Source organism: Chamaea fasciata, unplaced genomic scaffold (assembly GCF_029207755.1).
Source record: "Chamaea fasciata isolate MVZ Bird 193981 ecotype frontalis unplaced genomic scaffold, bChaFas1.0.hap1 SCAF_1, whole genome shotgun sequence".
In the NCBI taxonomy this organism is placed as follows: domain Eukaryota; kingdom Metazoa; phylum Chordata; class Aves; order Passeriformes; family Sylviidae; genus Chamaea; species Chamaea fasciata.
The window spans coordinates 129,020,797-129,045,242 of NW_027094086.1; the positions used below are offsets into that span (position 1 = coordinate 129,020,797).

The 24,446-nt window shown below is 39.7% G+C and overlaps 1 protein-coding gene across 9 annotated transcripts in view; it reads left to right on the plus strand.

Annotated features, from left to right (window-relative positions):
• The first annotated feature begins 851 nt into the window (after positions 1–851).
• The window catches only part of SGCE (sarcoglycan epsilon), a 33,112-nt gene continuing 9,517 nt past the window's right edge, over positions 852–24,446 (plus strand). For 4 of the 9 annotated variants that reach the window (XM_066197367.1, XM_066197350.1, XM_066197376.1 and 1 more), the window contains exons 1-7: positions 852–1,042; positions 9,174–9,278; positions 13,085–13,207; positions 16,063–16,220; positions 18,875–18,947; positions 19,766–19,967; positions 21,640–21,802. In XM_066197367.1, the coding sequence (XP_066053464.1) occupies positions 934–1,042; positions 9,174–9,278; positions 13,085–13,207; positions 16,063–16,220; positions 18,875–18,947; positions 19,766–19,967; positions 21,640–21,802 (933 nt within the window). In that variant the 5' untranslated portion in view covers positions 852–933. Of the gene's footprint in view, positions 1,043–8,457; positions 8,559–9,173; positions 9,279–13,084; positions 13,208–16,062; positions 16,221–18,874; positions 18,948–19,765; positions 19,968–21,639; positions 21,803–24,446 lie in introns of those variants that run through there. The other 5 variants (XM_066197414.1, XM_066197358.1, XM_066197408.1 and 2 more) reach the window with 4 other exon arrangements.

The following is a 24,446-nucleotide window of genomic DNA, read 5'->3' on the forward strand; positions in this document are numbered from 1 at the left end:
CCCCCACCAAGGCAAAGTCACCTAGAGCAGGTCGCACAGGAATGTGTCCAGGTGGGTTTCGAACGTCGCCAGAGAGGGAGAGTCCATAACCTCCCCGTGCAGCCTGTTCCAGTGTTCTGCTGCCCTGTGTAAAGTTCTTCCTTGTGTTGAGGTAAAACTTGTGTTTTAATTAATGGCCATTGCTCCTCATCCTGTCGCTAGGCACCACTGTAAGAGAGCCTGGCACCATCCTCTTGGCACCTGCCTTTGAGATATTTATATGCATTAATGAGATCCCCTCTCAGTCTTCTCCAGACTAATGCCTGCAATTCCTGCAGTCTCTTAAGAGAGATGCTGCAGACCCGTAATCATCTTTCTTACCCTTTGCTAGACCCCCTCCAGTATGATGGGGTAAGGTGTTAAAAAAACCTGCTTTTTTGCGAAGGCTTTCGCCACGATGTTTTCCAAGAGCGCAGCACACTCGTGTGCACCAGGCAAGCCTGTGAGGTTTGGGATGCCGCCCTCCCCTGCCGTGTCTCCAAGGGAGGGCGCGGGACTAGGCTTGGCTGGGCGAGGCACCTCAGCCGCTGCCCTGCCCCTCCACCCGGGGCACCACGGCTTCGTCCCGCCACATCTGCACCGCGGGCCAGGGCACGGCAGTCCGCGCCTCCGCCAGGGGCCACAGCCGCTCTGCCCCCGCCCGAGGGGAACTGTGTCCCGCGGAGCCCGCACCCTGCGGAGCCCGCACGGAGCGGCTCCGCTCCGCACGCCCACCCCGCCATGGCGGCGAGAGGCTCCTCCCGCCATGCCCGGCATTTCCTGGCCGCGCTGCCTGGAGACGGCCGCCGGGGCGGGGCGGGGAGGAGCGGGGCGGGAAGGGGAGGATGCTGCGGCCGCCGCGGGGCGAGGCGGCGGCAGCGGTGGCAGGAGTATCGGTACTCGGCGGCATAGAGGATGCGGCGGCGGTGGTGTCGGCAGCAGCAGGCGGAGGAGCGGGGAGCGATGCGGTGCTGCGCGGCGGGGCCGTGGCCGCACAGCGCCCTCACCACGCTCCTGCTGACAGGTCGGTCACGGCGCGTCTCCCCGCGGCGAGCGGTGGCGGGGCCCGCCGGCAGCGGCCGGCCTGCGCCGCGGTGCCCCCTTTGCTCGGGCTTCGCGTCCCCTCCCGGCGGAGCCGCCCCCCCGCCTCGCCCTCCGGCTGCGGCTCCCTGCGCGCCCCATTCCCGCTGCTCCGTGCCCCCTGTCAGTGCGGGGGCCGGGCTGTCCCAGCATCCCCCCGTGCCTCCGGCTGCGGCGGCTCCCGGAGGACGCTCCCCAGGCGGCGCCGGGATGGCGGCCTGCGCGCCCCCGCCCCAGGACCGCCACAGCCCCTCCCGGCACGGCGGGCGCGCCCGAGCGCGGCGGGGCCGGCTGAGGGAGCCCGCGGGCGGCGGGGGAGGCCGGAGCGGGGCCGCCGGCGGGCGCGGGAGCCAGGCCTGGCTCAGAGCCGCTGGATGGTGCGGGAGGCTCCGCTCCCGGGGACTGGGCCGGGCTCGCTACGCCCCTCCGCTCCCTGGACCTGGTGCCTGATGCGAGAGACGGGCTGTTGTGATTACGGGGTTGTCTTTTGTGTTGCCCCTCGTCTCCGTTATTTCCCATCTTGACCACTTAATCCAACTGGGCTAGAACTAGGAATTTAAAAAAAGTCTTGATCCTGTTCCCTAAAAGCTAAAGAATAGCTTTCATGCAGTAGGGAGGTTTTTCGCCCTCAAGGTTCTTCACAGTGAAATACATCGAACAGCTAACACTTCATAGCAGCCCAGCCACGGCACTGCCTTTTTGAGACTTGTTACTCCAAGAGTAAGTTAACAGCAAGAAATCTGTTTGGGTTATTTTGAGTTCTGCCAGATCAGTGATGTGTTATCTGCAAGCTGTCTGCTCTATATCCCCTTGAATAGTATTGACGTACCCTCCTTGTACTTCTTTTACTTATGACCATGCTTGTCATAGGTTATTGGTAGCAGAATTGACGTGGGGCACTGGATGTATTAAAGATGTGGTAAGAACTTAGGTGTGAAGTTGTTCAATATGAGGATTCATTTGTTAGATGCAAGACACTGCCCTTAGGTGGAAATTTTTCCTACCTCTTCCGCCTTCCTCTCCATAACTGTGGGATAGTAACCAAGCAAGAACTAGGAAAATTTTGACAAAGCTTTCGGTATCAACTGAATAATGTATTTTGAAAAGGCCAACTAAATGAACTTCTGGGAACTGAATTGTGAGCTTAATCCACAAGTCCTTTCCGGGCTACATGGTAAGGGAAGAGGTCTTAAGGTTTGTTTCATGATAACTTTTCCACTTGGACCTTTCTAGGGTTGGTTCAGTGAGATTTCATTAGTTAAAACAGAAGAATACATGGTTTGAAATTGATGTGAAAAAGGAGGCATGAACTTCAGTTACATTCTTTTAAGAGAAATCTATATAAAAATTATTCTTCGGCAAGATGGAGATTTGTAGTGTGTTTCTGATCTGAATGAAGCTGTCCCAGGAGCTCACCTGAGCTCCTCTGCATTCTCTCTAAGTCAAGAACTTCCAACCTCATCTGCTGGCTCCAACGTGAGCCATTGCCCAGCATGAAAATCCATTCTTTTGAATCCTTATCTTAAGTAAAGTCTGCAGTACTGCAGCATTACTTAACAAGGCAAGAGACGTTTACAGACAAAATGGCACATGAGAAGTAGCACGGGACTTGTAAATAGATTTCTTTTAGTCCTCCTCAATTAATACGGATTAGTTTTTCCCATTTGTGTTGTAGCACTTGATCTATGAAGTTGGCTTATGCTTTTTGCATTTCTTAAGAATGTATGAAAAAAGGCTTTTTGGAGGAGGATAGCTGCTGTGAGAAGGGTTGTCTGCCTCTCACGTCTCCCTGTCCTCCTTGAGGTAAAACATTATTCCAAGATGCAGGGGTTTCACGAGAATTAAGAATTTAAAGGTTATAAAAGTGATTTCAATTGCTCCTAGGGGTCTAGTATAGTACTCAAATTGAAGGTATTGACTCTCAAATGCACGCTGATGATGCTCCACTGCTAGGAAAACATGGGACTTCATTGTGAGAAGTGACGTATAGGATTAAGCATTTCTACTAGAAACTAGTTAGGTGTTCCTTGACTCTAGCTTTATAGTAACAGACTTCCTAGAAGTTTGCTAAATTACACTAGCAGAGCTGTCTGTGATATTGCTGCAGCAGAGCAATGAATTGCCCCCATATTGTGTATCTGCAGAGCAAGTGGCTATCTAAACATTGTTTGGGTGTCTGTGGTTTTGCCCTGTATTTCTGCACTTAGAGTTACTTGTCAGTGCCCATGTTGTCCCTGGAACCCCTGTTTCATCCCAGAAGTAGGGAGTTGTAGAGCAATGGAGTTGTATTCTCCTTTCCCTATGAAGGGGTCAAAAGTGGGGAGGCAGCTCATTATTTCTCACTTTGCAAGCTGTGGTTATGTGGTCACATTAATTTGTGATAAGGCTGCACTGCTGCCAGAAAGCATTCTCCAGCCCTTGCACAGCTAGGGATTATTTGCTGCTTCCCTTGGTGACGGATAACTCGTACAGTGATACTGTGGTTTGGGTTATCTGGCTCAAAACTAGTCGACCCACAAAAATAGTTCACTGCAATGTATGTACTGCCCAGGACCGGTATGGGATCATTTCCACTGGTGTGTGCTAGGTGATGAGGAATGTGCTGGGAATGCCCGCTTGGAGCAGGGCTGCAGACGTGCCCATTTAAAACAGCTGTGAAATCACTGGCTGGGGCGAGGATCCAGGAGGCTGAACCAGATCCCTGCTCTTGTCCTGCTGTTGACAGCAGAAGTGCTGTTGGCAACGCTCCTCTGCTAAACCACACCCTGTGCAAGGAGGCAAAACGTTTCACAGATGATCTGGTGTTTTCAGACTAACACCACAGCACACCTGCCCTTTTTCCTGTTGTGGGTGCAATCATAAGGGCAGAGAAGCAGCTTTCCTTCAAAGAGCCTCTGGATGTCTGTCTGCCTATGAAGATGCTGCCTGTGCTACTAATCTGAGCCAGGTCAATACATACAATCTAATGTCAATAGGTACTTACTTGAATAAGTAATTACAGGAGGGGAAAAGTAGCCATTCCATTAATATGCTTTTCATTACAGAAACACATTATTTATAGGCAGTACGGGGAGACATCTTAGAGGTCTTGAAGTCAGCTTTATAGCAGAAGATGTAATTGTTCAGTGCTAGTGGAGAGAGGCCTATTTTCACCCCTTAATGTTTTTAGATTTGATTAGGAGTTCATTAAAGTACTTCAGGAATTGCAGTCACTGAAGTAAAACCCTTCCTTTAGAAGAAGATTATTTCCAATCAAACTAGGAAAAATGATTTAAAACCTAGACAAGAGTATCTGGGGGTTTTTTTCAGTATGTGAAGAGCTTTTGGATTTTTCCTGAATAGAGAATGATAAATTCACAGCAGTCGCCATCAGTGTAGAGTCCGTTCCTTGGCAGACTTCTAGAGGAAAGGAGGGAGTTGCTAGTTTTGATTACTTCCATAAGAATTTGAATCTGTATCTAAATGTTGTTACAATTGCAACACAGCCAAAATGTCTTTTAAATGTAGGTTATTTTAGTGACAGTTCAAGCTATGAATGAGAAGTTAGAAAGAACAACCTGCTGAGCAGACAGAACTCTTAGCATATTGAAATCAATGACTTTTCTGATTCCTTAGTCTTTCAGAACAATTGCCACCTCAGAAATTTGAAATGCAATTGCATTTCTATCATCTTTTGATGGTTCATATCAAAAGATGATAGAAATATAGGAGACACCCTGGAACAGCAGTCCAACAGGGTGGCCTGGTCAAAGCCCTTGGTTACACCACAGGCATGAGGCTTGGAGCCACAGGAACTGACAATGTTTTCCTCACCTTCCTGAAAATGCTACCCTAATTTGGTTCTCTTTTCAGGCCTGCAGTAGGAGGGAGAATGGTGGTGGGTAAATGCTACTGTTAATAAGTCATGAGGGTTTTGTTCTCCCAGTAGTTAATTTGAAGCATTCTTGTGAATGCAAATGCTGAAGTTTAACAGTGAGACTGACAAATGCTTTATTTGGTTACTTCACTTGAATGATTTAGGAGAAATGTTCAGATGTTACTGTAATCATGGATAGCACAGGAACCAGATGAAAAACCATTGCCTACTGAACAAAGTTGAAGAAGAATAGAGCTGAGAAACATTTCTGGGGTTGATTTGGACATTTAACAGTTTGAATAAATGGAATGTAGAGGGACCTGAGCAGTCTGCAGTGGAGAACTAACACAAATTAATTGCTGTTTCTTACATAGTAGCAGTTGTTGAAGAGGGTTAGACAATATCCTGTCTCAATATGAATTTCTACTGAGCGAATCCCCTTTAATTCATAGTAAATTTCTGCCATGTACTACATAATAGGCAAGAGAACAATGCATGGAAGTTGGAAGAGGAGGGAGAGTAGGTCGATGCTGCAACTTCTGCCTCTGTTAATGGATGATGTGAGAAGTGGACAAGTATCCAGTGCAGACCCCAGTAGACCCTCAGTAGCTGCCTGGCTACAAGCTCTGATTTCAGCTGTGGGCCAAGCACCTTGCAGGTGGTTCTCTCTTCACAGATGTTTCGCTTCAGCTTGTGGTGTCAGTTTCTAACTTCTGCTGTGTGATTCTCAGCAGTCCTTCAGAAAATTGTGCTGTGTATGGATCTGCACTTCCAGCTCAGATTGCAGGAAGGAGAACTGAGCCAGATGGGATGTGCAGTAGAGGAGTGCAAGGGTAGCGTTTTAGAGCAGGGAGTGCCAAAAGAGAGTAAGGGGCGGTATAAGCATGGCCCAAGGCCCTGGTTTGTGGCATCAAAGTAACAAGCATGTGTTTATGTCAGGTCCTAGGGGAAGGTGGAGGTGCAGGAAAGAGGGGAAATGGTGATGTTTGAGAGCTGGAGCTGTGTGCTGCTTTAATAGCAGGAGAGATCCTAATTCAAAGAAGGAAAGGAGGATAGATAGAGGTGCAGGATACTGTGTGGAGGTCAGAGTGCAGTAAAGGAGTGGGGAAGGTGAAGTTGGTCCATGATACTTGGGTCCTTTTCTGATTGTTATGTGGTCAGAAATTGTTGTGGGTATCCTCTCTGGTAAATATTATGGAAATATTCTTTAAAAAGGGAAAAAAGTTTAAAATAATATAAATGTTATTTTTATTTATAACAACACAATTATAATTAAAGAATAATTAAAAGAAAACGTAATTAGAGAAAGAAGAAAAGCCTGTGATATGCTTCACCTGGGCATATTCAAGTCCCAGGTACAGAGCTATGAATTGCTCCGGCTGCTGAAGGCAGTGGTGGGTTCTCCAGCAACTGTGGCAACATGTGTAACAGACTGAAGAGCCTGACACTATTAACGTTCTTTTCATCGTGAGTACAAGACTGATTAAATTAATTCTAAACTGTCTCTTTGATAAAATGCATAGTTTGAATCCCTGCATTCTGTAGTATAAGGTCTCTTTTGTTGTCCTTTAATCATATTCAGATCTTCCCAGAGCCTTCTTCGTGTTGTCAGTTGCTTCTTGAAGGCTCTGCTAGACAGAGCATTTGAACAGTGATCATATTTGTGTCAAGTGCAAAAATAAAGTCTGCCTGTTCCTTCCTTGATGTTGCTGTTTATGTGTCAGCTGTTCTAGCCAGTGTTCTGGTGAAAGCTCTGTTCAACCTGACTTACATTGTTGTTACCCAAGCTGAGCATCCCTGAATTTGTGCTCACAGTGTGTGTTTGGCATGCTGCTGCCTTTGTTCCTGGTGTGCAGATACATTTTATTCTATTGAACTGCACATCACTGATCACCTTTTTACCAGACAACGCAGACTGTTCTGTCATCTCTGTTATTTGTCAGTCTCCTAACCGTTTTTTTTTTTAACCTGCAAATTCTATCAGTATACTTGCTACCTACAAGTCATTCTTTGTCTCCCTCCCCATCTCTGTCTCCATCCTGCCTCTCTTCCCTCCCCCCGTTACATAAGGCTAATGCCAAAACTCTGTGAGACCCACTAGAAAGCTCATAGAACAAATTAACTTTTTAGCAGCCCTATTCTCTTGCTTTTCACATCTGCCATTTGAAATCAAATCAATGGTGATATGTATGAAAATATCACACTATAAACTCTAGGATCTGAAAACAGGCATACTGTTTGCTTTTCCAGTTGCCCTGTGAAATGCAGCATAGCATGGGGAGGTAGACAGGTAACTTCTTCAGTCCACACAGCCAAACCTAGCACAACTTGGAACCTAAATTAAAGACACTTACTGGGCATTTACATTGAAAAACACATTGTAGAACTTGTCTTTCCTTTTTTTTTTTTTTTTTCTTTTTTTTTTCTTTTTTTAAATTGCATTTAAATATGCTAAAATGATTTAGTGTCTACTTTTTCAATCCAAGTGTTAGGTGAGAAGCCATATAGCTAAGGGTAACGTCATTATTGCTGTCTTTATCAGGAAAAACTTGTGAGCTCACCAGAAGTGTCTAAAAAGATGCATGAAATCCTTAATAAGGATTAAATAAGGACTGTGATAAGTATAATATTTTTGACAAGAACTGTGATGACTAATACTATTCTCCATTTAATAATTCAGTAATCTTATCTTGTATTAATTGTTTTGTCTGGTGCTGGTTTTGTAGCTTACAAGCCTCTGATTGCCCAGTTCATGCTGTTGGAATAATGGAACAACTTTATTTGACCTTTTTAGGAATTTCTTGAGTTTTTCAAGAATTACTAAAAGTTACTCAAAGTCCTATGCAGTACTAAATTTCATAGTCCTTAGAATGTTATTATATTAAGACTTGCAATATATGCAGATCAGTTCAGCAGGGAAAAAGTTGTTAGAAACATTGTTGTGTTGGTATGGTAATTACTGCATTAATCAAATTATTTAATAAATAAATAAATAAAATAAAAAGTGCATTAAAATGCAATTTTTAATTACACTTCATCCTCAATTCCATTTTAGATGTTTTCTGTAAGTTATCAATAATAAATATTTGTCTTACATGTGTAGATTGAGTGTGGTGTATCTTTATTACTGCTTAAGTCACATCTGTTTGGCCTCCTGAATTCTGTTTGGAGAATATCTTATCATTAATCTAATAGCTACCTGGTGTAACAGGTCTGAAGTTTCCACAGGTGTTTAGGCTTCTTTCCTATACTGTGCATGTTTTCCAGTAACTGTTCATTTCTTCCTGAAAACTGGTGCATCTGTACACAAGTACTGATCCTTGATGTTTCTGGTATTGCTGTTTTTACAAGGACATTAAGATGCTAATCTAAAAACATCTCTGATCCAGGGTTTGACGAGTTCTCACTCCCAAACTATTCCACAATAAAAATACCTACTCATTATGGCCACTTTCCCTTTCCTAGCATCTGACTGCGGTTCCTTCCCTCTGCACTTCCAGCTGGCATGTAACTGTACAGCTGGTATACCTATTATTCATCACTGAAGAGCGGGAACAAAAAGTGGGAAGTGAGGAGGGAGCTTTCTCAGGCACTTCTGCTGCTGGTGAGATGGAACCTTCCTGTCAGCTCCACAGCTGCATTTAAAACTTTCACCTTCAGCTGCATCTATCCAGCTGATTTCAGGCTGTGTTCTGGTTGTGTGGGATGTAGGCAGCCATTTTTAATGGACTCTGTTTCCAAAATTGATTCTGGGTTATACCTGCATGGCAATTAGCCCCATGAGTCTTTATATAAGCATCATTGTAAAAGCAAAGCTTGCTTATATTACTTTCCCTACTTTGACCAAAATATACTACTCCAATGAAAGTATATTTCCCTGTATATGAAGTTTTGCCAGTGCAAATGCATTTTTCAGAGAATGCTCTTCTTCATCTTTGTTATCAGTACAATTATGTCAGCTGTAGTGTCTGCTGAGGTTTAAGCATTTAGTGTGAACTTAGCTTATTTGGAAAAATGGGTGTCAAAAAGGTGACTGTCAGAAAGATTGTTATATATTTTTATATTCAAACGAAACACCTCTGCTTATTGACCTGCGGTTCCTAAATCGGACTAAAACCAAAACATGCTGTAGAAGTTGTCTGATCCCATCTGTTCAGATTGTTTGTGGGAGTCTGTTGGTCTGACTAATTTTTTTTTGCATTTGTTTTATTCTGAAAAGCTTTTTTGCTAAGCTCTGCTGATGGCAATAATGGAACTGTTAACTGGACGACTAAGCGAGCCCACAGTTATGTTATCAGCAGAATAAAGGCTGTTCAGAAGAATGGTGAGTTTAGGTTGTAAGTTTAAATACCCTGTTGGTTCAAGCAAACCTGCTTTTAATATTACTCTTGCTTTTCCAGTCATGTCCTTATTTTAGGAGTAGGGTGCTATTTAAGGTAGGTAATTTGGAAAACTTCACATTTCTCCAGTCTTCAGATATTCACAGACCTGCGTGTTCTTGTTAGTCTTCCCTGACTTTTCCTGTTCCTGTAGCTTTGCTTGAATAATGGCTGTGTTTATACCTAATACTGCACATTTTCTTATCATGGCTGGTTGCTTGAAGATACCTCTGCAGTTTGCTTAATACAATAACTTCTCTGTAACATTTTTAAAAAGTCTTCTCATACATGAATGTAGAAAGACTGTTTTACTGTCATTTATGCAAGTACACATCAAATACTGTGGCACACTGGCTGGGAAGAAGCTTTGCACTGATTGCTCATCTAGGCAGGCAGTCTGGATTGGCCTCCAGATCAAGTTATTTCTGGGATTGTGCTTCATCTGCTGAATATCAGTGGAGAGAGAACCAGCTGAAATTTCTAGGAAAAACCCCAAAACTTCCAGGTGTATTCTTTCCTGAGGATCATCAACATACAGGCTGCAACCAATGTGGTGAAACTTCTGAAGTTTCTGGAGATGGGGATCTTCTGTTTCTGGTAACAGGCTCTGGGATACAGGCTCATAAAATCCTGTCTGAATTCCTGGCTGTGCCTGTGTTCAAGACCTATAAGGAGTTCTTGGAATCTACAGAAAGTCCTCCAAGTGACCTGGAAATAAGAAAGAGGAAAGCTGTGCTGTCAACGTAGCTGATTCTAGCAGGGATCCTAAGGAATGAAGATTTTTAATTTCCCATGATTAGTTTTACAGAAGCTTTTCACAGTCCCTGAGTCTTTTATCTACCACAGGGAATTTGCCCAGACAATTCACAGCTGGCAGCCTGCTGTATTAGATTAGTATCTATTTGTTAAGTATGTTCAGTTGTCCCTAGATCACCCGAGATGATGATTATACATTCATCTCCAGTCTCAGAAAAATAATCATGGGTTTTAAAAGCTTGTGAAGAAAGTAGCATTTCACCTGTTTCATTATTGAAGAGCTAGTGATAGCTGTAGTGGACTGAAGACTCATCATTTTCCTTCTGCTTTTGAAGATACTTCTTGGGGGAAAACAAGGAGGGCATCTCTGACAGGAAGGGCGAGCACTTTTGAGTTCCTAATCACCATACTTGAGTCATTATGCTGTGTTTGTCATTATGTAATTTATGTTTTTTTTACCTTCTGAGAGATGTTTCTAGACTTCCACCAAGATCAGTGTTTGATATCTGCATCAAATCCTTACTGGCATACTTATTTCAGCAGCAGGGAATGTCTCATTGCTAGGAATGGGCAGGCATTTAGTGGTGGTAATGGGTTTCCTATAGCAGACAAAATAACTGTTATATGGGGTTTTTTTTCAGTAACTGCTGATTCTATTATGCTTGTTTCTTTCTCAAAGAATTGCTTACAGAGAAAAAACACGCATTACTTTTTCATTGGTCTTCCTGTTTGAAATGGATTTTCTTTGTAGAGGAAAAGCATCAGAAATGGAAAAATGAACTTTTCTAGGTATTTGATGCACTTTCAGCCAGCCACCATCTTTTTGTCAGCTCTTCTGTTCTATTAATATTACTTCAGCCTTTTTTGAAAATATTTTAAAGGAAATTAGTTAACTTCCTTGTGCTGTTTCTGGCTGATTCACAGAATTGAGTGCAGAGGTTTTTTGGATAATTTACTAATTTTATGTAAATAAATCAATTTGCTATACGTAAGTCTACATAATGAAAATTACAGTAACTGTTTTATTAACCACACAATTGTAGCAATTCAAATTTCAAGATCATTTAAATTTTGTCACTAAGATTAAATTATTAGAAAGGCACTATTTTCAGTATTGTGTTAAAAGTGGTTTTCAAATATGGGAAAAAGCAAATGCTATGGAATGTGGTCAGTAGTACATCCAGAGCTATACCTTCTGCAACATTAAGCTTGAAGAATGGGAAGTATGTAGCTAAATGTGGAGGTCTACATTACAGATGTCTGCATCTCCTCTCAGATGCCTCTGCAGTCCATGGAGGTCTAGTCAGTGTAACCTGGAATCTAGGGCATGATTCATCTCATTTTACCGGCATAATCAAATACATCAACCCCTAGAAGCGTCTGTTTCTTCTGCACTGACTATAAAAGGAGCCTGACTAACTCAGTGGTGGATGTTGTTTCTGTAGGCATCTAAAATTAGGTGAGAGAGATTCCACTCAGAGTACGTGGTGTGAAGGCTGAAATGCCTGTGATTAATGCCTAATTAATGGTGCCTTTTAAAGCTCAAGTAAGAAAGTTGGTATAATTTTAAGGCTGGAGAAATAATACCAGGATTAAAAGGTTACACCGGCATTAAGAAGTTACATGAGCTTTATCTGCATTTTTAATGTGTCCTGCTTATTGATCCAAGTGTTGAAATTAGCCCCTCTGGGACCTACAAGTTTGTTCCTATGAGTTTGTTACAATGACTCTGAAGTGTCTTTTGGAATCTGTCTTCCCAGTGACAGCACCTCTGTGCTGTATGGCCTATAATTTGTTTTTGGAGGTGTGATTTCTCATGAAGTTTCTTCGTCTGGCAAGTGTGATGTTTTTGCAAGCAAGCAAGGCTGGTAGCTGCATGTGATCATCTGTGGCTTACCATCTTTATCTACTACTTTTGTAATCTTCATCTCACTGACAAATTCTGTTAGCAATGATAAATTCTTTCAGGGCATTAAATTAAAATTCAGTAGTAATAAAACTAGTAATACAAGCTGCAATCAATCTTATTAAGACATCATGAGAAACACCTATTAAATCAATATTCTCTGTTTATACTTACATTTTGAAACTTGTTGATAAGGTGGCTTCTTATCCATGTAATTTATTGTAATGGCTTCTTCATTCTTCTAATTCATTAAAATACGTATGTAGTTCTGCATCAAATGTGTTATACCTAAAAAAGCTATGCCCTTGTCAATGAATTCTGTATTAAATAAAAAACACCTTATTGCTTTTACATCTGCTGATTGTTCTGAATTAAGTTTTCTTTAGGTTTTTGTTTCTCAGTCCTGTAAAACGTGGCTTCACTTTTTTTGTTTGGAATCAGTTTCACCTGACTGGCTTATAAATACCCTTGTCCTTTTGTCCAGCATCTTCAGTAAAGAGCTCTCTAACCAAAGTTTGAGATGTGTTTTACCCTGGTGGCCTGAAAAAGTCTAGCTTTAAGACCTCATAAAAATCAGCTGACATGAATTGCTATGTCCTTTTCTGCACAAGAACTGGAAAATCTGCCATTTCTGTTCAGTGGGGAATGAGAACTGTCAATCAGTAAGGTTCCTCTGTATCTTTCTGTTGCTTTCTTTATGTAAAATTGTATTTTACATAAAGAAACATGATTGTATAATTAATGTACTTTTAAATGTTATATTACAAATAAACCAACTATAAAATTATAATAGCCTTCCTCGTTTTTTTAATTACAATAAAAATAAAGAGCTTATACCACTTTTGAAATCTTAACATAGGCAGTTTTGTTTATTGCAGTCTTGGAAAGGATCCTGTTCAGTAAAGAGAGGGTTTGCTCTGTGTTCTGTTCTTAAATCTATATAACCTTTTAAAAATCATATTAACAGGTTTCTAATATTTGTTGCTTTCCTTCTCCCAGATGCCTGCATTGCTGTTGAAATGCATGAAGTTACCTACAGCATGTCTCATTTTTACCTTTTTTCTGTCTCTTATCTCTCCTGCTTTTCAGTGTACACAATTCTGTCTAAGGTGCACTCTGATCGGAATGTATACCCTTCTGCTGGAGTTCTCTTTGTTCATGTTTTGGAGAGAGAATACTTTAAGGGGGAATTTCCTCCTTACCCAAAGCCTGGTATGAGTTGCTAAGATCTTCCATATGATATGCAAATACGGAAAAAACATTGTTATAAAAAAAAAAATTAAAGTCTGTTTATCATACCTTGTGGTTCAACATATAGGATAGACAAGACAGGTTTTAGTTTCTGTTGAAATATCTTCAAATGAAATAAAATGTGTAGTCCTATACTTCTAAAATACTCTACTTTGTGATTGTGAAAAGATGCATGTAATTGTGTATTGTGGAAAAAATCTACTTAATTTGGGAAGGTGTAGTAACACATATCTCATATTAAGAAGTGTTCCTTCATTTTTACATTAAATATGAAATTGTGGAAATTTATTAATTATGTCTGTTAAAAATGCTATTTATCTGGTCACCATTTCAGACATAGTATGTATCAGGCTATATGAAGGAGCAATTTGAAAGCATATAGTAAATATAAGACAAAATAGAAGATAAAATCAAATATGAGACTTCATAATCCTGTTTTCTTTCATTTTGAAAATTAGTCCTTTGGCTTCAGCCTTCTTCCTGTATTTAGGAACAGTTTAATGTTAGTAAGCAGACTGGTTTTACAGAAGGAGCTGTGATTTCCTAAGTGTGGTTTTGCCATACACTAAAGCTAAAAGACTGGTCACCACAGGTTAGAATATGTATAAGCAATCTGGTAGGGGTGGTGAGAGAGAAAGCATTCAGCCATACATGCTTACCAACAATGAAAAGGAATAAATTTATCCAATTTATATAAATATGACTATTTTCCTATAAGAATAGGCAAAACCTATGTACAATGCACCCATAATCAAAGCCTGTTTCAATAATAAACTTTTGAATTGATTTGAGGGTGCTATTGCTAAGACACACTTTAAAGAAAAATAAGCTTCTGTTAGCATTGGTTAAATTTTAAGTAAACCCAAATGTTTTGAAAATTTCTTCTGTTTATATAATGGGTGTTTTTCCTGGCATGGATACCTGAGTCTTCATTCATGTCATGATGACTGGCAGAGTGAAGTTTGCCTCTTCCAGTTTTCTCTCAGTTTTGGCACATGGAAATTTTACTAATGATGGATTGTCTTAGAGCTGCAGCCTCTTGACATTAGTGTGTCGTTGTTCACAACACGAAAGAACCACACTCAGGTTGAGAGGTGAGCAGAGGAAAAGGAAGTTTATTATGAGTTGGGGTTCAGATAGGATTTAGAATTTGATCAAGGACTGAGAGATGAGAAGAACGCCTCTCTGACCCCAGTGGTCAACTCAGAAGTTTATCACAGAGAGGAATATGAAAGCAATCTACTTTGTTTATGATAAATGGTGAGAAACTCCAGTCCAAGAATGTAAACAATCAGAAGGCTGAAAATCAGGGCGACATTAGTGTGATTCCAAGGCAATAGGAATCTGGTTTCAGATCCTGTTAAAATTGCTGTTCCCACAGACATTTGTGATTATGTCAGAAATTGACTGTGAGGTCAGGTGGTGTCACGGTACTTTCATTTTTGTCTGCTGAGCTGGATCATTACCATGTCCTACCTTGGCAAAGGAAGGGCAAACCAGGATGTCTCACAGGTGGCTTTCAGAATTTTCCCCAAATCATCTGTGGTGCTGGGAATTTGTTTAGAGCAGGGTGCTAGTAATGCCAGGTTGTGTGTTCAAGCTCTGTATGTGCCATTCACTTAAGAGTTGGGCTCCGTGGTCCTTGTGGGTCCCTTCCAACTCAGAATATTCTGTAATTCTGAATTCTGTGATTCTGACTGCAGTAGATGAGATTACATGGATGTCCAGAGAGAATTGTGAGGGAAGATGTGTTACACCCAGGTACTGGTTTGGTCTCGTTCTGGTTCATTTTACTCAACCAGATGTGTAAATGTGTACCTGAAGACTAGTTACCCTTGGGCAACACATCTCAGTCTCTTTGTTCCTCTCTGGAGGAAATGAGAGCTCTTCATTCTTCACGGGGCTCAGATTCTGCTTTCTGTGCCAGCCTGGCTGTTATCTTCTTTCATCACTTGTTCTACAATGCTGTTGCCCTCTCGAAGCTGAGTTGGAGTGCAGGGCAGAGGTGTTTGTGCAGGCTCAGAATGGATTTGACTTGAGTTCTGAGCCTCAGCTAGACACTGCCTTGGTGGTGAGGGTTTGGTAGTGTTCAGGCCTGATTTCATTTACAATAGCTAAAATAAACTGAAGTAAAATCCAGACATTTATAAGAGCATCAATAAGAACCACAAGAACCGATGTACTGGTTTGACTTCAGGGGCTTTCACAGATTTCAGCTGGACCACTGTATTTAGTAGCCATCAGTGACTCCAGTTCACAGGAATGTCTGATCCTTTTTTGAATTAATTTGTTCTCTGAATTAAAATGACTGCCAGGCGTTTGGTGCCAAAGACCTGTATGTGTATCCTAATGCTAACAGAAGCTTTCAGGCATTATTGATTACACAGCCAGTCTTTACATTGAGTACCTGGATCCATCATTAAAAACATAAATAAAAGTAAGTTGGGAGAGGGAAGTAAAGGGCTGAAACCTTTGTGCTTTTGTCTGTAAGGAGGTTAGATGCTTCAATTTGAGGTGGAACTGAGCTCTAAAAATCAGACCCACTAGTTACTGAACATGAGCACTCAGTTAGCCAAGACTCTTGGAAGCACCTGCACGTTGTGTATGCAGTTGGTTACACTTTCCAGGTATGAATTTCTTAATACCTATAAGTGCTAAGTAATAGTTCACTTATTTCTGATGTGATAAAGGTTAGCAAATTTTAGTTCTTTTTCTTCTTAGAAAGGTTCAGAAAGCAGAATAAGACTTCCTAGTTGAAAAATTAAAAACATTTAGCATTTTCTTGTAAATACTCTAATATAATTTCTCTTATTTAGGTGAAATAAGTAACGATCCTATAACGTTTAATACCAATTTAATGGGTTATCCTGACAGACCTGGATGGCTACGCTATATACAAAGGACACCATACAGTGATGGAGTGCTCTATGGCTCACCAACTGTAGAAAATGTGGGCAAGCCAACCATCATTGAGGTATTTGCTTTCAGAAGTTAAAAAATATGTATTTTGGTTTAGAGTGTAAGGTTCAGAACTGTCAACAAGTTCCCCCTTGTTTTTGAATACTTAACTACTATTCATATTAAAGTTTTATGCAAAATACAGAGCAAAAAACCTTTGTAAACAACTGTACTTGAAGAATAACTGAATTGTAACTTTGTAACATTCGACCTAAATATGGATCAGACTTTTCCCCACTAGATGAAAATGTTCAGTCAATAAGGAGTTATGGGGGTTTTTTGCTTGTTTGTTTGTTTTTGTTTGTTTGTTTGGGGTTTTTTGGTTTGATTGGTTTTGGTTTTTTTCAATTATTTTTCATCGTATATCCCCTTGTTCATTATTCATGTTTATTGATATGTTTTATTTTAGTTAGCACTTTGGTGCACTTAATTCTTAGGATTGTAACAGTGACAAAACCGTGTTTTTGAGAGTTAGTTATTCAAATGTTTAAAACCACTAATTATTCATTGAGCAGTAATTCAAAAGGGAAAAGGGACAGTATTTTCTACTATGCATTTCATAGATAGCAGACTGAATCAGACACTGTGTGGTTCACAACATTTTTTTGCTACTTCAGCAGTATATTTGTCTTAAACCTTGCTGAGTATTTTTTATTCTAAATTGCATTTGATGTAGTTTTTCTTCCTCAAGAATGACAGCTCTGAATGTTAAATTACACTGCAGATAGCTTCACCCATGCTTAATTTTGTATACATGATTCTGTTTTGATTTCAGCAGGACTTATAACATCTGAGAATTGATCATGTGCAGAAGTTCTCACAGGCTTTGCGTAGTTTTGTGTAGAGAAAACCATTATTTGAAATTGCTGGTTTTTAAATGGCATGTGCTTTTAGATTCTAGGATCTATATCATTCTGAGCATGACCCCAAGCCATATTTGAAGTAAATCTTGCCTAGTGTACAAATTAATTCCTTGCAGTTCTAGTCTTAGATGTGGCTTTTGAATTAACTTTGTGGTATGTGAGGAGGGCTGATGGCATTTGATCCTCTTCCTAGTGCCCTCTGAGAGGAGTGATTGCATATTCCTGGCCTGAATATGACTTCCATCATGTCATGGGGAGGTCACTTAACTGGAGGAGACCTCATGATTAGGAGAGCCTAACATTCTGCACAGCACTGCAGTAGAGCAGGTTGCGTTCTTGAGCTGAAGCTCCTTCGAAAGCTGTGCAAAGACAGTTTGTATTTGAATGAATATTCAGGGCAGAGGCAATCTCTGCCATTCCTTGGTGTGGTGTGTGGGCTACGCTGGCAGCTCCCACTGGTGGAGTGCAGGCTCACAGTGGGTACTGCCTTGCTCCTGTATACAGAGCTTGTACGACCAGGAGACTTGATTTTCTGGCTACTACTAGTGGTTCAACTGCTGTTAAAGCAAGCCTTTGAAAAATTAGGAGAATTAGAACTAGAGAAATCTCAAATTTATTTTCTGTTAATTTTATAATGAAATTGTAACATTAAATGACATCTCATTGTGTTGGGTAAGCTTTTCCCTCTCCACTTAAACCTGCGGTAGATGCTCCACAGCATTTTTCCCTTTCATTCAAATTCTTTAAAAGAAGTGCAACATCTGTTACTTTTATTTATTTAATAGTGTCACAGTGGTTTGTGGCTCTGCTGAGAAGCAACATATTTCTGTCACTATTGTCACTCCTCTGCCTCTCCTTTGCTCTCAAAATGAGTGAAGTCTAAAATTAGAAAGAAAATTAGTATTTTTCAGTATGTTTCATGAAAGATTTATCACCTTGCAGGCATAAAAAAGGTAGAGAAGATAATACATAATTATACTGATATCCAGCCTTGTTCTGTATTTCTTATGAATGAGCACTTAATCGTAGTACAACCTTGGAGTGCAGTCACCACTGAGAAGTAACCACTTGCATGCATTTCAGGTATCTTAGATATTTTAACTTTTAGATCAGTATCCTTGCATATTTTATTCATGAAGGTGTATGTTTCAAAAAATAAGAGTCACAAATGTTCCATCTACCTCCTAGTTTTTGCTTCCCCTACCTTTACAGATTACAGGATTTTTTTTAAAACTACCTGTGTTGGAGCATTATTTTGAATCCATTCATGGTGTGAGAATTCATTGGGACCAGAGCAAAACTAAATAGTAGTCCCAAAGATGAGAATTCTTGGCATCCCAACACTTTTTCCTTTAAAAAACCTCTGCATGTAGTTTATTTTCTAGGAGCTATCAATGAATTTAGATCTTACAGTATTGATGGAGGGAGCTTGGAGACTGTGGGGAAATGGAGAAACCAATCTGTCTTTATGGTGGTTCTTAAAGATAAGAGAAAGAATACATATGTATGGCAGAACACTTCTATCAGGACCAAAATATATTATTTTCACATATATCCCTTCGTTAATTGTATTTGGATATAGGCTGGTTATAAAAATCTGACTTGAAGGTAGTACTGCATTAAATAAATTGATCTTACCTTTCAAATTTTATATTAGTGAAGGAATATTCATAGGTTTCAAAATAAGGAGGCAAAGTACTTAAAAACTGATCAGTATTTCTCAGTTATCAATTTAACTTGCACTGATGTTTCATTTATATAATTTTCATTTTTGCATTGTTTTGTAACCCTATCTTTTTCACTCTAGATCACTGCATATAACAGGCGTACCTTTGAAACAGCAAGACACAATTTGATCATTAATATAATGTCAGCAGAAGGTATGTACAGAATATAGCTGGTTGTATTTTTAGCTGAATCAGCAAAACCCTTTCATGGGCTCCTACTTTTGAAGATAAATACTGTAACATAGTTGTGTGGTGTTCAAACCAAATGCAGGGGCACAGGGGAGAAGTAAGAGAATTTTTCCTGCTTTAATTCATTTTGGGTTTTTAACCCAGATTATTTCTGTCGTTCAGGACTGTTTTTCTTTACTCACAGTAAAATGTTTGCTTCTTTGTTTTTCATTGAACTGCTTCTAATTCAAAATTTCTCTTGTCTTTTGAAAGGGATCTTACATGAGGGATTTATCTTTCTGCATGTTTAGTTTTCTTCAGTTCTGTGTGTGCCTTATGCAGCGAACAGTTGTGTAGACAGAATCAGAAAACAACAGGTTATGGCATATATGGACATTTGGACCTTAAAATTAGTTCTCTTTATCACATTTACATTCTGGGGTGTCACAAGTTGGAATCCATTGTTGCTGCAGATTGGTTTTGACCCCCAAATTAGCATGAATATAATTATATCTGTTTATTGAAGTTTTACTGAGAGTCTTTTCCTCCACTCTGCTTCTTCATCTCCCTGTTGTTTTATAAATAACTGAAGGTTTTCAGCTCAAGTAGCAGCTAATGGTACTCTCTATTGAATTAAACATAATCACAGTAGGTTCAAAATGAGCTTATTCAGACACAAGATTTTTGGAAAGGTGTCTCAGTCTTAAAGTAGTATTACATTAATCATTAGTCCAGATATTTTGAAGATTTCTTTTTGGATTTATGAAGCCTTTGTTTAATGCAACACTCTTTTTCATCGCAAGTAGATTTTCCTTTACCATATCAAGCGGAATTCTTCATCAGGAATATGAATGTAGAAGAAATGTTAGCAAGTGAAGTTCTTGGTGACTTCCTTGGAGCAGTGAAAAATGTATGGCAGCCAGAACGCTTGAATGCTATAAACATCACTTCAGCCCTTGACAGGGGAGGGAGAGTTCCACTTCCCATTAATGACATGAAAGAGGGGTAAGCATATGTCAGTATGATGTTTTTGCTCCAATTTTTTTTTTTTTTCCTGTTACTGAGAAGCCTAATATTTTTTCAAGCTTTCTAGAAACTTTACAATTGCTGTTTTATGTTTTGGAATTAAATACGAAAAGTTTACTCATGTTCTGAGCCCCAGTTACAGTATGAATTTATTGTGTTAGATGCAACAGGGCACAGTTCCTGTATATTGATGTTATAATCCAAGGAATACAAATAAATTCCATTAATTATAAATGAGATGGTAGTAAATACAGTTTTCTTGTAATCCCAGTTTTACTTCTGAGCAGTCATTTGACATGCTTTTCAAGTTTTTAACCATTCCCAATTCATTAACCTCAAAATTTGGAAACAAATTATGATAGAGCAGAGATTGCAGAGAAAGTTCAATTTCTGAGAGCAGTTAGCATGTTACAGCGTAATTTTTAGCTGTACTCACTCTTAAGTGAGTTATGTGATTCAAGAGCACCGTTGACTTTCTTCTGAAAGTCGTGTGTGGGGAGCTCAAGTTACTGAGTGTAAACTGCTGGAGTGGACTGTTTCCAGTTGTGATTTGTAGCCATAAATACTTTTCTGAACAGTATTCAACTGGAAACTAGTAAGGATTCAGTATTTTCAAATATGGTTCTGACAGTGCTTTTCCCTGGCGAAAATGAAGATGCCAAGTTATTTTTAGATCATTTCAGATATTTTGGAGTCAAATAGTATCTAAGAAAAGGATGAAGGTTCGAAATATGAGATGTGTGCAGAAAATACTGGCTTTTTCAGAGCCCGTTTGTGTCTCTTGAGTTTTTGAGCATATTCAAAGAAGGAAAGTGACTTCTGTACTAGCCAGAGTAATAGCAGAGTCACTTAATACAAATGGCTACACTTCAAATATTTAGTTAGATAGTGCCTACTGTAACAAGTGGCAACTGGGACCTAATTTCTGTTACAGAATCCATTGGTACCTTACAACCTGGTGCAGCAGACTGTATTTTATAGCAGTGTTCCATATACCTAAATATGACAATGAATAATCAGTGTACTACAATCAGTGTAGTAGCTCTTATGTATGGTAATGCTTAATCAAGTATTAGGTTTATTTTCAGCTTTCAATATTCTGAAGCAAATTTTGCTGGCCATGCATAGCTACAGTATGGAATCTTCCAGAAAAAACTGGGGGTTAGCATGTTCATATCTGTATTAGGTTTAGCAATAACTAGTCATTGTGGCTTTGTTTTGAAAATGTGGGAAGAAACTCTAAAAAATCTATGATGAGTAAGATTAAAGATTTCCTTAAAACAAAATGATGCTATTTTAATACAATTTTCAAAACCAGTACTGATTTACTTACCTGAGGAAACCATACTTGGAGCTCTTTGACTTCACAGAAATTGGCACCACTGATGGTAATGAACCATTTACATTAACAAGCAAACCAGAATATGTTGTAATAAGCAGCTGGGAAAGTCCTTTTGATTTCAGTATGTTACTTGTATGCTTAAAGAAATAAAAGTATACTATGAAGGAAAATTATTTTAAAGAGTAATTTCAAGCTTTAAATAACAGCTGAATGTTACTGTGTACGGCAATAATGTTTGGAAGAGTACATCATTGTCCTTTGGGGATTTGTGAGACATCCTGCTGCTCTGTCACTCATCTCTTTCTGCAGTGTGTATGTGATGGTTGGGGCAGATGTTCCTTTCTCTTCGTGTTTACGAGAAGTGGAAAACCCACAAAATCAGCTGAGGTGCAGTCAGGAGATGGAGCCTGTAATAACCTGTGATAAAAAGTTTCGTACGCAATTCCATATTGACTGGTGTAAAATCTCTCTGGTGAGTTATTTTATTATTGCATAAAAGTGATGTTTGTAGAAGTACAGGTAAGAGGTTTGCCAGTCTAGTCAGACAATGTTACCAACTCCACTTTATTGTGACTGATATTTTTTTCCACCTTGCTGTTTCTCTTAAGATTATGAAAAGATTTTGCTATGTAGGCTAAATTCTGTTAGAGTTGAGACCCAGTGAAATCACTGTATTTTTTTTCACTAGCAGTGAATTATATAAATGGCCAGAGAACTCCAGGGCTTAAAAAGCTAAAAATAATGAGAGGTGCAGTTCATTAATTCAGAATGCTGATCCTGCTGGTTACACTTCCCTAAAAAGTGTGTGCCTACATATATGTTTCCTCAGATACTGATTCTACACTGGCCAGTTAATACTACACTGTTAAAAATCTGTTCCTGAAAATTGTCTAGAACATATTTTATGTTAAAAAATAAATAGAAAAAGAAATGAAAGTAATGTTGACTACTTAAATAGGAACATTTTTCTCAGTCAAATGCAAGAAAAGTTATAACCAAACACTAGAGTATTTGCCAATAAAAGGAGAATAATTCCCAGATAGACTTTTTAAGGTTATTTTTAGTTCCCATAAGGAAAATCAAGAAATAATACAGTATTGGAAGAGAATGTTGCAGATAAATCTGAACAATGATGGTGAAAGTATATAAAATAGAATTAGATGGCTGTTGAGCTGCTTCAGATATTACCCAGGAGGAAACTAAAATGGGAGATATTAAACACTGGATGGAAAAAACTCATTGAGTATAAGGAAAGGTATTCATACACAAAATTGAATGGATTACTTCCAGTGTTTTCTGTTTGTGCATTATAAATTAGGAAAGGTTCTAGAAGGTTGGAAAATACTTGTTCCAAAAGAATACCCAGATTATTTGCTTTTTATTTGCTTTCTGATGAGAAATTGTAAAAGGCCCAAGTGTACACAGCAGTACTTACCAGCACCTGAAAAATAGCAGAAGGCAGCTGGTCTTTGGCAAGAACAAACTGTGTCGAGTCTTCCATTTCCTTCTACAAGGAAGAAGTAGAACCAAGGTGGAGCAGCAAATGTCGTTCCTTCTTGGTAAGGTTTTTTGATACTGTCTCACAAGCAAGCTCAGGAACATGCCTAGATGGAGCTAGGAACTAGTGGAGAGCTGGTTGGTAGCCATAATGTAGTAGAATTAATAATAATTCCTGGCTATTCCTCATTCATAGCTGGATGATGGCATATGCTTAGTAAATTAAATTTGTAGCTCCCCATGAAAGTGAGAGGATCTGAAGATGTATTGAAGGACATGATGGAATTCAGAAAGGTCTTGAGAGATTGGAGAAACAGTCTTGGAAAACAGGATGAATTTTAAAAGTAGCAGCAGAGGGATAGTGCACTAATGCAAGAACAGTCAGCAGTGCCCATGCAGAAGGAAAAGAAGCTGGTTAGGAGTACTTCTTCAGAAAAAAATGCCTGGTAGTGGCAGTGGCTCATAAACTAATCATGAAGCAGCATTGTTATGCTGGTTTGAGAAAAGCAGAGTTCACCCTGGGGTGTGTAACAGGAACAGGCTTTCAGAGAAGTGTTATTTTCTGCAGCAGCTATAACATACCCTTCTGGAATTGAGCACTTGTTCTGGCCAAGTGCCACAGTAACTGAATTTAAACTGTCTTAGGAGTGTTTACTGTTGCCAGCAGCATTTCTGCTGTAACCTGCTGCTTCTAAGGGAAAAGGGAGCCAAGCTTCCCTCTATGTAATCACAGTCTGCTTTTTCTTTTTTCCTGTCCTGGAGAGACAGGAATTCTCCCCTGATCTATAGGCTGGGAGGGAGTTGAGCTCTGTTTCCCATATCCACAATTTAAACAAGTGATGGAAAATAGAGCCATCATATCCTCATCCACACACTATTTATGAGCTGGTGTTGACAGTTAGCACCCAATCAATGAGTGGATTTAAGTTCAGGAGTTCCACATTCATCAAGGATGGGCAATGTAATAAATGCTCCACTTGAAGCTACTCTCTGACAGCTCGCTCTCACTCTGTATAAGGACCTCTGTCAGTCACATCAATAGGTACTTTTTTGTGTGTTGTTAGGGTTTGAGATTCAGCTACGCAGCCAGGTAGAACTCAGTGTAGCCAACATAAAATATACTCTGGAATTAATGAGCAGAGAACACATCAATAAATTTTTGTTTAACAAATACATATATATATGTGTGTGTGTGTGTGTGTGTGTGTGTGTGTGTGTGTGTGTGTGTGTGTGTGTGTGTATTAGAGGCTCAGCAGGATTTCTGGAAATTCGTAAAAATCTCTTCACCCATTGCCGAAGCTGTAATACAGCATTTTATGACTTGAAGTGTAAATGATAAAGTGCCCATCATTTGCAAGATTTCTCAATGAAAAGTCAGACAAAAGGTCAAGCATGTAAGCAAATATATTTTATTTGTATTAATGATCTGGAGATTAATGATCTTAAAGATAGCACTGATAAAATTTGACAGTAACATCTGACTGAAGATTGAAAAAAACAGGATGCAGAAAATTAAGTCATCTGAATATGACAGTCAAAAGCAATAGGAAATTTAGCAGCAAAACAGGTTTATATTTTTAGGATCATTTGGTACAGACATACACACACAAATTGTGACC